The sequence below is a fragment of the Anastrepha obliqua genome, chromosome 1 (assembly GCF_027943255.1).
Source record: "Anastrepha obliqua isolate idAnaObli1 chromosome 1, idAnaObli1_1.0, whole genome shotgun sequence".
In the NCBI taxonomy this organism is placed as follows: domain Eukaryota; kingdom Metazoa; phylum Arthropoda; class Insecta; order Diptera; family Tephritidae; genus Anastrepha; species Anastrepha obliqua.
In genome coordinates this window covers 78961804-78979828 of record NC_072892.1, presented here as the reverse complement: position 1 = coordinate 78979828, position 18025 = coordinate 78961804, and the positions used below count along the sequence as shown (strand labels likewise).

General features: G+C 39.4%; 1 protein-coding gene across 1 annotated transcript in view; it reads left to right on the top strand.

The window, feature by feature from the left end:
• LOC129235499 (uncharacterized) overlaps positions 1–10684 on the top strand; it is a 100155-nt gene extending 89471 nt beyond the window's left edge. Inside the window, exon 2 of the mRNA XM_054869371.1 lies at positions 10040–10684. Within this exon, the coding sequence (XP_054725346.1) occupies positions 10040–10684 (645 nt within the window). The remainder of the gene's footprint in view (positions 1–10039) is intronic.
• The last annotated feature ends 7341 nt before the right edge of the window (positions 10685–18025 follow it).

Sequence of the window (18025 nt, the reverse complement as noted above, 5' to 3'; positions counted from 1 at the left end):
TTTAACAAAGCGCGCCAGTCGTTTCTTCACACCAAGTGAAGCCACACCAAGTGAAGCCAAGTCCTTCTCCACCTGATCTTTCCAACGCAGAGGAGGCCTTCCTCTTCCTCTGCTACCACCAGCTGGTACCGCATCGAATACTTTCAAAGCCGGAGCGTTTGTATCCATTCGGACGACATGACCCAGCCAACGTAGCCGCTGGATCTTTATTCGCTGCGCTATGTCTATGTCGTCGTAAAGCTCATACAGCTCATCGTTCCATCGTCTGTGATATTCGCCATTGCTAACGTGCAAACGTCCAAAAATCATACGTGTTCTCTCGAACACTCCAAGCGTCGCTTCATCGGATGTTGTCATCGTCCAAGCTTCTGCGAGATACGTTAGGACGGGCATGATCAGAGTCTTGTAGAGTGTTAGTTTTGTTCGTCGAGAGAGGACTTTACTACTCAATTGCCTACTTAGTCCAAAGTAGCACTTGTTGGCAAGAGAGATTCTACGTTTGATTTCAAGGCTGACATTGTTATCGGTGTTAATGCTGGTTCCTAAATAAACGAAGTATTTTACAACCTCGAAATTATAACTGTCAACAGTGACTTGGGTGCCGTTACGCGAGTGCGCCGACTGTTTGTTTGAAGACAGGCGGTACTTCGTTTTGTCCTCGTTCACCACCAGACCCATTCGCTTTACCTCTTTATCCAGTTTGGAGAAGGCAGAACTAACAGCGCGGTTGTTAAGGCCGATGATGTCAATATCATCGGCATACGCCAGCAATTGTACGCTCTTATAAAATACTGTGCCTGAGCGATTAAGTTCTGCGGCTCGTACGATGCTCTCCAACATCAGGTTAAAGAAGTCACACGACAGGGAGTCACCTTATCTGAAACCTCGTTTGGTATTAAACGGCTCAGAGAGGTCCTTCCCAATTCTGATGGCGCTGCTGGTGTTGAGCAACGTCATCTTGCAAAGCCGTATTAGTTTTGTGGGGATACCAAATTCAGACATCGCGGCATACAGATAACTCCTCTTCGTACTGTCGAATGCAGCTTTGAAATCGACGAAAAGATGGTGTGTGTCGATTCTCCTTTCATGGGTCTTTTCCAAGTTTGGCGTATTGTAAATATTTGGTTGATGGTAGACTTTCCAGGTCTAAAGGCACACTGATAAGGTCCAATCAGTTGGTTGACGGTGGGCTTCAGCCTTTCATACAATACGCTCGCTAGAACCTTATAGGCGATATTTAGAAGACTAATCCCGCGGTAATTGGCACAGATTGCAGAATCGCCCTTCTTATGGATTGGGCAGAGCACACTTAAATTCCAATCGGCAGGCATGCTTTCATCCGACCATATTTAGCATAGGAGCTGATGCATGCACCTTACTAGCTCCTCACCGCCATGTTTGAATAGCTCAGCCGGCAGTCCGTCGGCGCCTGCGGCTTTGTTGTTCTTTAGCCGCGTTATCGTTATTCTCACCTCGTCATGGTCGGGTGGCGGAACGTCAATTCCGTAGTCGTAAAGGGTGTAAGTAAGTAAGAGAAAGTTTTTTGTAGTGAATTCGAGTGAATTTCTGACATGAAAAAGCTCGTCATAAAAAACCATATGCCGTTCGAAATCGGCTTAAAACTGTAGGTTCCTCCATTTGTGGAACAACATCAAGATGCACACCACAACAGCGGCCAAACACCCAACAGATGTGTCGCCAATTATTTATTATATTTTTAAGGTATTTTTGTCGACTTTGGACTAAATTTAATGGATTTTTGCATCATAGCTATATGGACTCATTCGACAAAGTCAGACAAATATATTACTTCTATTTGAATAACCTTTTTTGGACATCTTCGACTTAGAAGTTTTCTCGCTCTTCGATTTGGGAGCTTTACAAATCTTACTGAGTAACAGATTCTTATGGCCTCCTACACTGCATTTCTGTTAAGGTCTTTCCAGATGTTTGAATTTGTATGCCCCGCATATGTTGCGTAGAATATTTCAATGCTGTCTTTGTACTCTGTCTATGGTGTAATTCTAAGCCGCACCCCACTCGCACTTGCATAAGTCTTAGTTTTATTTAAGAACTGAATTAAAGTTATTATTTGCCACAAGTAGGTAACCAAATTTACCATTACAAAATGTTTCCAGCTCATTCGGACTTGGGCAATCGTGAGAACATTTACTACATTCTTCCATCTCTTATGCAAACTCACTCTTAAGAATCAGCCTTAAAACTTGATCCCTTCCAAAGTAATAAATTTCCCAAGCGGCAAATACGAGCACAAATACTTGCTCTCAAACTGTAGCCTTACAAAGCGTCCACTAATACGTATGTATGTATGTATATATGTTGGCGTTGGTAGTAGTCGACACTTTATTACGCAACGAAATGCAAAGCAACTACGAGGATTCAAAAAGGGGTGGTGGTTGTTAACAGAGCCGGTGCAGGTGTTAGTGTGAACTCGTAGCTGTTTTGGGCGCTGGCTGATTGCTGGGACTAGGTGCATGTGTTGCATGTGTTGCATCCGTTGCTGCTGCACAACTTCGGTACGTGGTAATACAACAAAACGTTGCACGTTTATTAATTTACTGTAGTTTACAGCCAACATTTTTGGGGTATTTTAATGTAAGCGTTGCCAAATTTATGTTCCTATCACCAGCACCACCAGTCTTGGAGAACTAACGGCAAGTTGAAGGGCAATGCAAACGAGGAAGAAAATTTAGAACTCCCAAACAATGCAACAGCCGCCACATGCAACAGCCACCAGTCGACACGCTGGGGGACCGAAAGTTTGGCAGTGCCAGCGGCCACTATAAACTTTGTCTCCAAGCATTCAGGAATCTGTACTTCTCGCATTCAAAGATTTCAAGGAGTGGCGACCGCAGCGTCTGTAAAACTATTTACAAATGGAAGGCTTATATTATGCTCCTTAATAAACTTTGGAGCATTTTAAGGAAAAACGTAAGTCTATTTTTTGAATCTTGCATACTGCCAGTTACTTTCTATTCCATTAAAGTATTGTGTAATCAGACGAAAAAAAAGAAAGAATTTTACAAAAAGCAAAACGAATATAAGAGCTCGTCTGCGTTCTCACCTCCCACAACGGCCTTCTTCTGTTGTATCCTTTCCGTGCCGGATATGAATTGTTATCAAATAATTGCTGGCAAACGAAATTATACAATTAAGATGAAACTGACACAAAAGGGTTAAACGTTTTGCTACAAGCGCAATTCTTTGCCAACTGCACTCGTGCGAATATGAGTATATGTGCATGTGCGTAAGGCAGTGGGTACATGTGGGAGCATTCATTATTTTCGCTTCGTCCACTATTGCCGGTTAGCGTTGCTAGTATGACTCTTGCCGTTAAGGCCATCTCCACATTCCATATCCCATTCCATATCGCTCACATCTTTTGCCTATGCTTTTTCTGTTACCGGTACAGCATGCACCACCACCATATGGCCATAGTGGCATTCGCGCGCGCACATCATTTATAACGTTTTTGTGCAATTGTCCGTCTCGTGATCCTTGGCCATCCGTGCAAGTCACGCCATACATGTCCGGCTGTTCACTTTTTTCACATTTTTAGCAGTTGAAGCTGTTGCAGCATCAAAGGATTAGCTGCGAAAATAATACTCGTAACAAGACAAATTTCGTACAGTGTGAGAGAAGTGTTAGAAAATTTAAGAAATGGTAAAATTACACATTTTTAGAAAACTTTATCGCAAAATGGTTTATATGGCGAAATAACAATCGAACTATGTTGAAGCGTTATGTAATCATCGATTTCGCCTAAAATTTGGTTTCGTTTAAAATATAATGGACGTACTTTTAATTACTGTATCTAATTTTTATTCCCTCAACTTCGCTCTTTCTAAAATACAGGGTGTTCCACTTATATTTGGACACATGATAACTTTGAAAGACTTTATCTGTTGTTGCTCGACTTGCTTCTTCTATCACATTTAGAAACGTCTCCGCATTATAATTTTAACCATGGACTAGTGCATCGCAGAAATCGTGAAATTTTATTTTGAAAATAGCGCCCTTTGGGAAATGGTCTTATCATTCTTATCATTATCATTTCACTATCAGCGGTTGGGTAGATAAACAGGGTTGTGCAGAGATGCTAAATTGACTGTTTGATGTTGTATGTGCGTTACGAATATTATTGGGCCAATATTTTTCGAACATAGCTAAGGCCGATACCGGTCTATGATCACCAATTTTTTTTCAGCGTTTTATGGAAGAAAATTATTTGAAGGATTATAAATTTCAACAGGCAGGCGCAACATGCCATGCGACTACGGAAACGATAAATCTACTCAATAAAATGTTCCCTTGGCGACTCTACTCCAAAAATAGCGTTTTCGAATAGCTTCGTTGTTCACCCGAATCGACAACACCGCAATTTTCCTGCGAGCCCAATTAAAGGGGAAAGGTATACCGTCACACCTTACCCCAGAATGCTCCAAAATATTATGAAGAAAGGGAAAGACGAGCACACGTGTGTATCAGAGGAAATTGGTGACCAGTTGCTCGATTTTGTTCACGCTCATTGACGCAAAAACTTGTATTGCAGCAATTACGAATTATATCATTATAATCTCATTACTTCATATATCCGAAATCATTGCATTTTTCGCTTCGCAATCGTGGCATTTTTCACTAAATTATTTATATATTCTCAAGCATACATGGAACACCCTGTATATATATAGAAAATAGCACTAAAGTCTACTGTGCTCCTCTTTAGCGAGTGAGTGCATGCCATGCAGTTAAGAAGTGTTGGAATGGACACACAACCTTTTACCGTCATTTAATGTAGTCCATATTCGTGTTGTTATCTTTATGGCTACGTTTAGTGAGTTTAAAAGAAATATTGCGCAATTTTCACCATAAAGCGAAGCACAAAAATAACGGTCACTCCAACACCTCCGAAATTCTTTAGCTAAAAAAAAATATTAAGGTCTACTTTCTGCAGGCACGAATCATGCATACTTGGATGTGTAAATATGTATGTAAATAAACGTTACGGGACACATGATTACCTTTCATGTATTTATATATATATATAGATATGTGTATATTTGAAAGTACTACTTTCAATTGCCGTTAATTATATTCATTCCCTCATCTCCTTTTATATGATCACACTTTTTGCTGAGTAGTCTGACAAATGTAACATCGAAATCCTTACTTTAGTGTTACCTAAAAATATATGATTAATGCTTTAATTGACATGGGAGTCCAAATGACACTATTTCCATAGATGAAGAAGTTATTTATCAGGCAGAAAGATAAGAAGAAATACTATACATCCCTTTGCTAGAGGTATGAATGTAGGAAAAATATGGTGCTACTCAAACTTAGCAAAAAAAATTATTGCCAAAATATACGAACTGGTCAATGTATGAGTCATATAAATTTGAATTTTTATACTGCACGCCCCTGTGTCCGAGGGTTACATAACTGTTGTATGCAACAGAATATAGGAATAGAGATAGATATAAACATAGCACAAAATTAATCAACCAAATGTGTTTTTGATTAACTTGTTTATTATTTATTTATTTATTTTAAAAATTGACTTAAGGAGTAAATCTTATAAGCTAATTGTAAATACCTAAAGCGATAGCGTCGAGGCCTTACGCTTAAACTGAGTATATTGAGTTCTTTTGTATTGTGTCTTAATTTCTATGGTATAAGTTGGTTATTTTAAGGAATTTGGTTATTAAAGATACTGAATCGGAGGTTGGGGAAGATAGATGCGTCATTGGGTTTGAGTTGCTGAAGATTTGTCTTCTGCGGGCGGTGTATAGTGGGCAATGAAGAAGGATATGGGGTATGGTACTATTACGTCCGGGTTGCACGTGCACGTAGTTGGGTTGGTGTTAGTCATGAAGTGTCCATGTGTAGCCTTTGTATGCCCTAGCCGAAGACACCCGAACTTTATGACGTCTAGTCGGGTCATCCTATTTTTATTATTTTTTATAAAGTCCGTTATGTAGGTTTTTGTATGGTTTACCTGTTGGTACCAGTCATTGGTTGAGGTCCATGTATGGTGCTGTTTGTTATCAAAACGTTTTTTTATATGTTTTTTAATGTCGGTTAAGTTAAAGATATCTGTCATTAGCGTTGGTGTTTGATGTGCTTGTTTTGCGGTGTAGTCAGCGAATTCATTTCCGGTTATGTTGGCGTGTCCCGGCACCCAAATTAGTTTGATTTTAGGGTAATTTCGCTATCATAATATTTCTAATGGTGGTTGGGTAGTGGTCGTAGTTGTATATGTTTGATATTGAGTTGATGGCCGAGAGGGAATCAGAAAAAAATAAAAAAATGATTTTGAATAGTGGAAATCTTTATTTTGGCCTTTGCCCACTCCATTGTCTACGTCTTCGTATACTGCAACCGTCTACTTGACAAGTGTCCAATATGATGGTCGTTCGACACCATATGCAAAAATTATAATATTACGCCACCTTGTATGTAAATGGGACACTACCATCTTAGAAGAAGAAAAAAGTTCGCCGTATACCCCAGAGTCTGAAGTATTTTTATAAGGAAGCTTTGAACAATTTTCGTCATATCTTCGGCATTTGGTGGCCGATTTTAGATATCGAGAAGACAGTTTTTTTTGTTCCAAAGTTCATTGATCTCAAAACCTTTGTTCTAGTACTTCTTCACCAGACCTCAGTTTCTAGCAAGCCAATGTTAGAAAGCTAAAGCTCGCCAAACATCAAAAAATTTTTTTGTTTGAAACTACCTTGCAAAAATATTTCAGTCGCAGGGTTCAAGTCGATCTTTTTTGCGGTTCGGTCTAATGTAGAGAGGAGTCTGTTATGCACGCATTGATTGCTCTAAACCTAATGACACTTTATTTCTGATAGATATAATTCAGCATTGCCAAATGTATAAAAAATATGTCAAATATATCATATACTAAGGTTAGTTCACACTGAAAGAATAAAATTCATTGTTGTTAGTAAATTTTAATTTGAATATATAACATCATCCTCCGCTTAAATTACGAAAATCTTCAGCTTGGTAGCGGTGTACCGATCTACGAATACGGCCACTTCGACGCACTTCTAGTGGACTTCTTGGTTGTTCCTGAGAATGCTCATTAGCAGTATCCACCATAGTATCAGGTAGCAATATATTGGTAACTGAATCAGTTCCTCCTCTGCTGTCTTCAACTGGTTTGGCGTCGTTCTCATGGCGAGATTTCATTTGATTTTGCTGTCGTTTAAAGTAGCCCATACTAGTTCTTACTACGTATAGGGTTATTCAATAGGTGCGCTTCAACTTTTTTCCGATAGGGAGGGCGAACGACGCAATATTTTTTTATTTTTCGCTTGTCATTTGTAAACTTCATTAGTATACATTTCATAATGGAACGCTACACACTTGAGAAAATGTTGCAAATCGTGCAAATTTTTTATGAAAATAATCGTTCTGTTGCTGCTACTTTAAGAGCATTACGGCCATTTTACGGTTCATTTAACAAGCCGTCCCGTTTTGGGGTTATGTGAAGTCATTGGTCTACAGTAACAAGCCGGCGACGATTTGTGAGCTCAGAGCCAATATTGAACGCGAAATTGCTGGAATTTCGGCCGATTTATGCAAAAGAGTGGTCGAAAATTGGGTTCAACGATTGGACTTCGTAAAACGTGCACGCAGTGGTCATGCAAAAGAAATCGAATTTCATACTTAAATGTATATGTTCAAACTCGATAATAAAAAAAAAATAGTTAAAAAAGTCAAACCGTTTGTGTTTTATTCAAAAAAGTTCAAAAGTTCAAGCGCTCTTACTGAAACCCCCTATACATGACTTTCCCAAGATGTCTGTCCACGGCCCCTTTTAACCATTTTTCTCTGCGGCCGTAGTTCCGAATGTAGACACTTTCGTTAGGTGAAAATTTCGTTAAGTTTATTTAAAGTCAGTTTTGTCATTTTCCACCGAAAACATTTGCGAAAAGAGAGTACGTGCAGGACGACCATGTAAAAGATGTGCTGGTGATATGCCTTTTGCGTTTGGCATAGCGCGATAGGATGAAAGAAATTTAAGAACCGATTCATTTACTTGCAAGCCGTCATCTATGTACTTTTTTACGGCTGTTTTAAAAGTACGCACTCATTTTTTGGCCAGTCCATTAGAAGGTGGGTGAAACGGTGCAATCGTGATGTGCTTAATAGCATTTTGGTGACAGAATGTTTTGAACGTATCGGCCGTAAGTTGTGGGAGGAGACACATTGTGGACGACTCTTGTTTCTCATTCTTATCATTAATTTTCCAACAGTGCTGAATACTTAATGTTCGCTGCTGATATGCTGCAACTCCAATGTTTGACTGATTGCAGCGATCTTGTTCTTACTGACTACATACTACAAAATTATGGTCATCAAAAAGTGAAATTACAATACCCAGTTTAATTAAGCAGAAAAGTTTGGAAAATGTAAAAGCGAAGTCAATAGAATTCGAGATCTTATTGAGTTGACGAAGAGAGCGAGCAATAGCAGCATTGCGGTCATAATTTGCTCTGAACCTATTTAAATGAAACTGATATTTATTACTTAAAGACCTGGTAGGGAGCGAAAAGTTAATTATTTCTAAAAGAGAGGAACAGTCAATCTCTCCCTGGTGATATTAAACAAAAAAAATAGCGACAAAATCAATTTTTTTTTCTAGCTGTTGGAGATTAATTAGAAGTATACGGGATTTGTATGATGGGACAGGATCAGATAAATTCAGGGTGGAGAGAGCATACTCAAGAACCATTTTTGAACTCGTTCAATTCTGTCAATGGAGAATTGGTGGTAAACGCGGTGTATTCTAATGTAGGTCGAACAAATGCTGTAAATAGTAACTTAAGAGTATAAGGGTCTGCAAAGTTGGAACTATTCCTTTCTATAAAATCAAGAGTAGAATAAACTTTAGATATAGTAGAATAAAATCGATACTGTTAAGAAATGTAAACCATGCATCGAAAACAACCCCTAGACGTTTGACGTTTCAAATATTAAAGTATATCATCAGCGGTGTTAGAACTAGTAGGAGTGATGACATTTTTTTTTTAGGTCTGATTGTTTTTTTAGTTATTTTATTTGATTTTCGATTCTACGTTAACGTTTGTAAAACACATAGATCATATTGTGTCAAAAGTATTTTCAATGGTTGGGTTCATTCGTAGGAACTCACAAATTTTCCGATTCATTAACCTTAAAATTGCTTCACTTTTCGCTAGTTGCAGTCTTTTTGATTATATTTGTATACTCGGTAATCCGTAGCATCAAACTCACCCCTGATTATTTGGGAAGACCTAAGCTATTGTGCTTGCAACGGCTGTCTGTGTATCAGATATTACAAGATACAACTGTCACTGCCTATTAGTTTGTTTGGCTCTAGAAATTGCAGCCCAAATAAATTTTATTAAAACGCATCTGTGATTACAAAACCTTACAAACTAGATATTTAGAATTTCTTGCTCACAAATTACAAGTGATGTGTAATAAATAGAAAAATCGAATCTAAGACACACAGGGACCCAAAGACACAAGAAAGTCGAGAGTAAACTCTACATAGTTTTTACTAAGCTCAATAAGTGCTCTCGTAATAAGGCAAAATTAAAGTTTCTAATTAGATTTAAATACATTAAAGTGAACATGATTTAACAACATGAAAAGGATGATGGAAGCTTATCTTCTCAGAAAGTGTTGGCCAGCCCATTAAATTATTACAAACTTGATATATAAACAGCAATGATTGAATGGTCTGCCTATTTAAAAAGGAATCTTAGATCTATGAGCAATCAACGAGCACTGTAAGATGGAACGGGGTGACTAAAATTAAGCGACTGAAGAGCGAAATGATTCTATATGCATGGAACTCATAAAATAGATTCCAGTTTATTGAAGCATATTCCAAGTTTATTTTTATTAATAGGCGCTTAATACAGGATTGGGATACAAATCATTGGTAATAAGCTTCTTTTGACAGTTGCGGTACTGCTAGTTATTTTATTCATTCCAATTTACGCATACATAGGTGGAGCTATACAAGACTGCAATAGCGAAGATCGGGGAAGTCTACCCTGGAGCGAAGCTCGTGGTAGTAGACAAAAAAGACATCCCGTCTCGACCGAGGGCACGAGTTTGGGTCCCTACACCCTCTGACCCACAGCAAGTCATGCAGATAATAAGTGCATGCAACCCAGGCCTTCCTACGGGGAGCTGGAAATTTGTCAAGGTCTTTGACAATACCGTAACAGTAGACGGTGTGGTGACGAAACGTGCCACAACGCAAGTAATGCTGTTACTAACAAACGATTCTCTAGAACCTTTGGCGAAAAGCGAAGGTATGATAAACTATGGTTTTGGCAAGGTTAAGGTCAGAACCTATAAAACAGATGCTGATGCCATCGACCAATTGGCCTCAGAAATTGAGACCAATGACGCTGAGGAAGATCCTATGGAGTCCTCAAGCGACGTCGAAAGCATCGACATAGAAGGATACTGCTCGTCAGGGTCTGAACTCACAGCTAGACTCAAGAAAATGAGTACAAGTACGACAACTGAGCTTACAGCTGGTTTGAGTACAACATACTCAGAAAAAGAGCTCTTGAGCGACTCACAGGAAGATTCAGAGAGTGTTAACCATGCGTCTTCTACAAATAAATTTACATCACAGTAAGCTAGCATCACAAGCCCTAATTGATCGCATGGCAGCAGACAACCCTGATTTTGTCCTCATTCAGGAGCCATGGATCAATGGAGGGCGCATCTGCGGGTTGAGGACACCGAAATATAAGCTGTATACAGCAGACTGTGAAGGTAAATCAAGGTCTTGTATTATGGCAAAAACAGAACTAACCACATTTATGATTTATAAATATAGCAATAAAGACACAACTACGATAAGCTGGGAGACAGATGGTAACAAGTACCGGCTATCGTCCTTCTATATGGCACACGGGGATCCAGTCCCATCGCAGCTGTTAAAAGAGCTAATACTGGACAGCGAAGCCTGCGGCAAGATATTACTTATGGGAGGCGACACAAACGCCCATCACACTACCTGGGGTAGTTCAGATATTAACGAGCGAGGTGAGTCACTCTTTAATTTTATTATGAGTACCAAATTATTGCTCTGCAATCGCGGTAATGAGCCTACCTTTATTGTACGTAATCGTCGGGAAGTTCTTGACATTACGTTAGTCTCAGACTCAATTATAGATAGAATAGTGAATTGGAGGGTACTTAATGCACATTCATTCTCTGATCACAGATATATAGAATGCACGCTCCAAGAAGAGGTCATTTATCCTAAAGCACTAAAATTTAGGAACCATAGGAAAACAAACTGGCTAAGATATTCCCAAGAACTAGCAGAACGTTTGCCCATGGATCCCCCCTTTAACCCCTCTAGCATAGAGGCATTAGACAATATGGTCAATAGACTGACTAATTGCTGCAACCAAGCCCTGCTTAAAGCTTGTCCGGCAGCCAGGTATAGAGGGAAGAATAAGCCACCCTGGTGGACACCCGAACTGAAAAAGCTACAAAAGAATTGCAGGAAACAATTCAATAGAGCCAAACTCTCCCAAAGCGAATGTGAATGGGACCTATACTATGACAAATTAAAAATATATAAGAAAGAAATAAGAAAAGCAAAAAGGTCTTCATGGAGAACTTTTTGTGGGGAGATCGAGACTACGGTGGAGGCATCTCGACTGAGGAAAATCCTAACCAAGTCTGCTCAACCCATAGGGTATCTTCAGAAGCCAGACTCCAGCTGGACAGAATCCAGCGAAGAATCATTAGACCTATTACTAAATACCCACTTCCCAGGTAACTTAGAGGAAGCGATAACCGCCAATATTCCAACTTCGGATACGGTACTAGGTACCGACATCCCCAACATTGTCACAGAAGCCAAGATAACTTGGGCTGTAGGAAATTTCCATCCATATAAAACACCGGGACCAGACGGGATAATCCCTGCGCAACTACAACAAACATTGGACAACATTATGCAATGGCTGATAACCATATTCAGAGCAGCATTACGACTAAACTACGTCCCCCTAAGATGGAGGGAAGTCAAAGTAGTTTTCATACCAAAGGCTGGTAGGAGCTCGCATACAAAGCCTAAAGACTTCAGACCTATTAGCCTTTCCTCATTCCTATTAAAGACGCTAGAGCGATTAATAGACGCCTTTATAAGGGAAAACTTGACCCCGTCGCTACTGGCGAGATCACAACACGCTTACTGTAAAGGTAGATCCACAGAGACAGCATTAAATTCACTAGTTTCAGAGATAGAGAAATCAATAGAGGACAAAGAGTATTCTCTGGTAGCCTTCCTAGACATAGAAGGCGCTTTCAACAACATCCTACCGGAGGCCATAACAAGCGCAATGACTGACTTGGGTGTCGCCGAGGGCCTTGTGAAATTTACTAAACAGTTGCTACTAGGCAGGTTAGTAATTTCGACGTTGGGCCCCTCGACGATACGCAGATCCGTCAGGAGGGGCACCCCTCAGGGCGGTGTACTTTCTCCTCTGCTGTGGATTCTGGCAATGAATCAATTGTTGAAGAATCTAGAGGAAAGGAGAATAGACGTAGTGGCCTACGCAGACGATGTTGCAATATTAATAAGAGGGAAATTCCCAGATACCCTCTGCAATATAATGCAAAATGCTTTGAACGATGTAAGCCGGTGGGCTGCATCGAGTGGTCTTGGGGTAAATCCCAGCAAAACAGAATTAATCATGTTCACCAGGAAATACAGGTTACCTGTCCTAAACCCCCCTACTCTTGAGGGTATCACACTATCAATTGGGGAAGAGGCGAGCTACCTAGGACTGATATTAGATAGGAAGCTCTCGTGGAAACAAACGATTAATGATAGAGTAAAAAAAAGCAGCCACAGCACTCTATACATGCAAAAGAATTGTGGGGGCAAAATGGGGCCTAACCCCAAAAATAGTACACTGGCTATATACAGCAGTGGTACGGCCTATCATGACATACGGTGCATTGGTCTGGTGGCCAATACTCGAGAAAAGAACAACAGTAAAACGCCTAGAAAGTATTCAAAGAGGTGCTAGTCTCTGCATAAGCGGGGCACTAAAGACTACACCCACGACAGCGATGAATGTCATGCTGCATTTATTACCGATTGAGGCCTACAGCAAGCAGCTGGCGGCGAAATCGGCACTTAGGCTAAGAGAATCTTCTAACTTAGCCACTAACAGAAGGGGTCACGCTAGAATACTAGACGAATATCCCTTCCTACATCAAGCGACAGACTTTTGTAGCTCAGTAGAGTTGCACTTAAACACATCCTTTACCATAACTTTCCCAACGAGGGAAGATTGGGACAATGGGGTAATGGACAATAAAAGCGGAATCAGCATCTATACAGACGGTTCCAAGCTAAATGATCAAGTAGGCGGAGGCATTTATTCTGAAGGAATGTATGCCAACACGTCATTCCGGTTACCGGATCACTGCAGTGTATTTCAAGCTGAAATTTTGGCTATCAGAGAGAGCCTGCTAGCCCTAAATAAAAGTGTCCTCACCACAAGGGATATAAACATATTTTCAGATAGCCAATCGGCCCTGAAAGCTTTAAAATCGCCCAATATTAACTCGAAGACAGTAAAAGAATGTATCGACGTTTTGACAGAACTATCACAGTACTTTGCAATAAACCTGCTCTGGGTGCCGGGTCATAGAGACATAGAAGGCAACTGCAAAGCAGATGAATTAGCGAGATTGGGGACCACGTTACCGATCCAACCAGACAAAGCGGACATTCCTATACCCTTAGCAACTTGTAAGATGCTTATAGATAAACACACTATCAGTGCTGCCAACAGGCTGTGGTCTCAGACCTTGACCTGTAGAACTAGTAAAATGACGTGGCCGGAATGGAACATGGGCCGCACAAACCGACTGTTAAAACTAAACAGGAAAAATATGAGAAATCTACTCGGGGTCCTAACAGGGCATTGTCTGATTGGCAGACATGCCAGTAGGCTGGGAGCGCCCTATAACGACTATTGTAGAAGCTGTAACGATATTGAAGAAGAAGAGACTATAGAACACTTTCTATGCGGGTGCATAGCTCTGGATGGAAGAAGGTTCAATATTTTAGGAAAAAGTTCCCTGAATAACTTGGCAGAAGTAGCCAATGTAAAAATAACAAGTCTTGTTAAATATATTAAAGCCACAGGTTGGTTCAATGAGGACAATGTAGAGTGAGGAGAGGGGACAGCCCTGGTGGTATCACAATGGGCCTACAGCAGGCCTAGGTGTGTCAACCGACAACCACTATACCTACCTACCTAGGTACATGATAAGGTTGTTAAAAAAAATTAATATATATTTCTCTGAAAATATAATATTTATTTTTCCGTTTATTATATTTATTTTTATTTAATGTCATAGTACAAGACTCAATCGGTGCATTACTTATTTCTGCAATATACTGTCCACCTAAAGACAAAATTAAAAATAAAGAATATGTTAAGTTTTTTAAAAACCCTGGGAGCACGCTTTATAGCACGAAGTGACTATAATTCAAAAAATACACTATGGGGTTCTCGGCTTATGACAACAAAGGGACGCGAATTGCACAACGCAACGACATCAATGAACTTGAAAGTTTTCTCAACGGGAGAGCCAACTTATTGGCCTTCAGACCCAAAAAAGATTCCTGACCTTGTTGATTTTTGTGTCATCAAAGGTCTATCGTACCTGCAGATAACCTGTAAATCCTGCCTGGATCTTTCTTCTGACCATTCGCCAGTGATAATCACAATAAATGATAAACTCGAAAATAGGTCCCAAAATTGCCAACTTACCAACAGCCGCACAAATTGGACTCAATTTAAAACCATTTTGACGTCGACACTTGGCATAAAAGTTGCTCTAAAAAACGAAGAAGATATAATCGAGGCTACCGAATATCTAACAAAATGCATCCAGGACATCCAAACATCGGTATCTTCCTAAGAAACAAACTGAAAGAGAAACGCCAGGCAAAAAAAAATATGGCAACAAACAAGATCTCCTGAATATAAAAGCCGTTTTAACAAATTATCAAAAGAAATAAAATTATTATTGAAAGAGCAACACGATAAAGAAATGAGGCAGTTTCTATGGGATTTGGAACCAACACACCTCACCAATTAGAAAGTCAGCAAAAAGGTAAGTAACACAAAAGAGTACCGTCCACCACTTCGTAAAAAAGATGGTTCATGGGCGAAAACCGCAAGCGAGAAATCTGAGCTTTTTTCTAAATATCTAAAAGATATTTTTACACCAAACGATACTGAAGCTGATCTTTGTTTTTACAGCACTGTTACTGCCTTTTTAAACAAAAAGGAAAGCTCTAGGTTTAATATTTTGTAATATGTACTGGCTGCTAAACCGCAAATCCACCCTCTCAATGGACAACAAACTTCTCCTCTACAAATCTGTGATAAAACCAGTCTGGACTTACGGAATCCAACAGTGGGGATTGCACTGTTAAATAAGAATCATATACTTGTGCCAGCGCCCTCACCGATTCTAGAAGCCGCAAAAATCAAATAAAATTTTCTTGAACAAAGCTCGCATATATGTATTAGCGTTTGAGCGCATATAAACACATACATACATATATAGTTCATATTTGTTCTTGATTTGCACTGTTCAAATTGATGACTTTTTGTGAAAATGGTCTATCTTTAAGAACAACATATGGCAAAATTAGTAACGTTCTCAACGTTTTCAACAATTAGGCATTCAGGAATCGACTGTTTATCGCTTTTACCTGTAGACGTGTCATAGAGATTTAAATGATGTAATTTTTCACATATATAAGTAATTGTTAGGGACCGTTTTTTGAATAAAAATGGTGAAACCTGAAAGAATTTAAATTTTTACATTTTTCGTTTTAAAACAACATCTAGACGCGTCTATTGACAGACTCTTAACAAATGTTGTTTTTACTCTACCGGATTCAATATCAGGCAGCCGTTTCCTCACTTTCTTTCCAAAATGTTTTGCAATGTTATACCAACTTGTTATGCATTCTTGCATATCTTTTTACTTTATCAAAATATGTTCTCCTCGCTTTCCTCGAAAACAATGCACGAGGTGTGTTCAAAAAGTATCGCGAATTTGGTGTTTTTTCAAAAATTATTTATTTATTCATTAATATCTATTTTGTCACCTTCAAAGTAATCCCCATGAGATATTATGCACTTGTGCCTACTTTTTTCCAATCTTCACTTCAAAAAATCATTTTTTTTTTATCTTGTTCAGCTCCTCCTTTGATGGGGTCTTTATCTTGTCAATCGTAGCGTAGCGTCGTCCTTTCATGGGCCTCTTCAGTTCTGGGAACAAGAAAAAGTCACAGGGGCCAGATCTGGGGAATACGGGAGAATACATTAAATATATTGAGATGATTAAGCTTTGATTTCCACGTCATAACCATAAACCCACGATTCGTCACCAGTTATGACCCTTTGGGTCGCCGCGGACAGAGTCCAACATCTCATTAGCAATGTTCATGCGATGCTGCTTTTGGTCGAAATTGAGCAGTTTTGGTGCGAATTATCCCCCGAATCATGCCCATCATTAAAAAAAATCGAATAGCACGAGCCAGTCGATATGTCTAGGTCCTCAGCAACTTCTCCAACGGTGATTCGACGATTAGCCAATACCATTTTCTTCATTTCATCAATTTTTTAGTCGGTTTTTGAAGTGCTCGGGCGTCCGGCACGCTTTTCGTCGTCCACATCTTCTCGGCTGTCTGAGAACATTTTTTTCCACCGATAAACGTTGCTTTGGTCCAAAGTATTTTCTCCGTATGACACAGTCAACATTCGGAATGCATCGGCGCACGTAATTTCGTTTTTCCCACAAAATTTTATACAGGTTCTTTAATCCATCTTTTTGAATAAGTAAAAATCGAAGACCGTACAAGCAAAGCAGCAGTCAACAATTAACGGAACATTCAAAATGGCCGAACTTGTCGGCATGAGTAAGTGACAGGAGTATCAACAAATCGCCACAAAAAAATCGAAATTCGAATATACGTAACCTGCAAAAATTCAAAATTCGCGATACTTTTTGAACACACCTCGTGTGCACATTTTATACTAATATCGGTGTCTCTTAGTTGCACACCTTTTAGATCTTCTAGGACCACATTTTGGTCTACACATCGCCTAAATTTATTTATGGGCACCCTAATTGAAAATATTACTCGGTTGAAACGTAACTTTCGCTTGATACACATATTTCGATATTTTTCTTAATTTACATAATGAATTACTCTGGCAACCTTCTTTAAAAATGTATTTGGATTGAAATTTCTGTAAGCAGCTCCGTTTATTCGTTCACCAGCAACCTTAACAGGAACAGTCTCCAGTCTATAGTACGTCAAAGCATTCTTGAAAATTTCATCAAAATCAGTTCAGTGATTTCAGAGTCCATAGGGAGCAAAAAAACATACATCCTCGTTTACATATATGTATATATAGAAGATTCAACAGATATATATACTTACACATCACACGAGAGTATCATTGGAACTGCATGTGCCACAAGACTACAAGTGCCGCCAACATGCTGCCGCCCGCAGCCGTGAATCTTGTCATTCCGCTCACGTAAACCCAACGAATTAAAAGACAATACCATCAATTATGTTGTTACAATGCATCCAAAATGAATGCAGTACAGAGGTTGCCACTTGTCGTTTTGTGTGCACTTCCAGTAACGGCGGCATTTAAGAGTTGGTACGGTCTCTCGTGAATGCTACTATTCAAAACCGCCAACTTCGCAAATCTGTAAGTGTGTGTGTATTTATGTACTTTGTCCACACCAGACGAAATGCAAATTTGCGCGCAAGTTAAGTTAAAGTGATCTTGCACAGTGTAAGGAATATGATCATTTGGTGAGTAAAACATACGAGAACTATAAATAATGCATTTGTTAACTGTGGAGTCGATAGTTTTCTTTCATATGCGCTGAA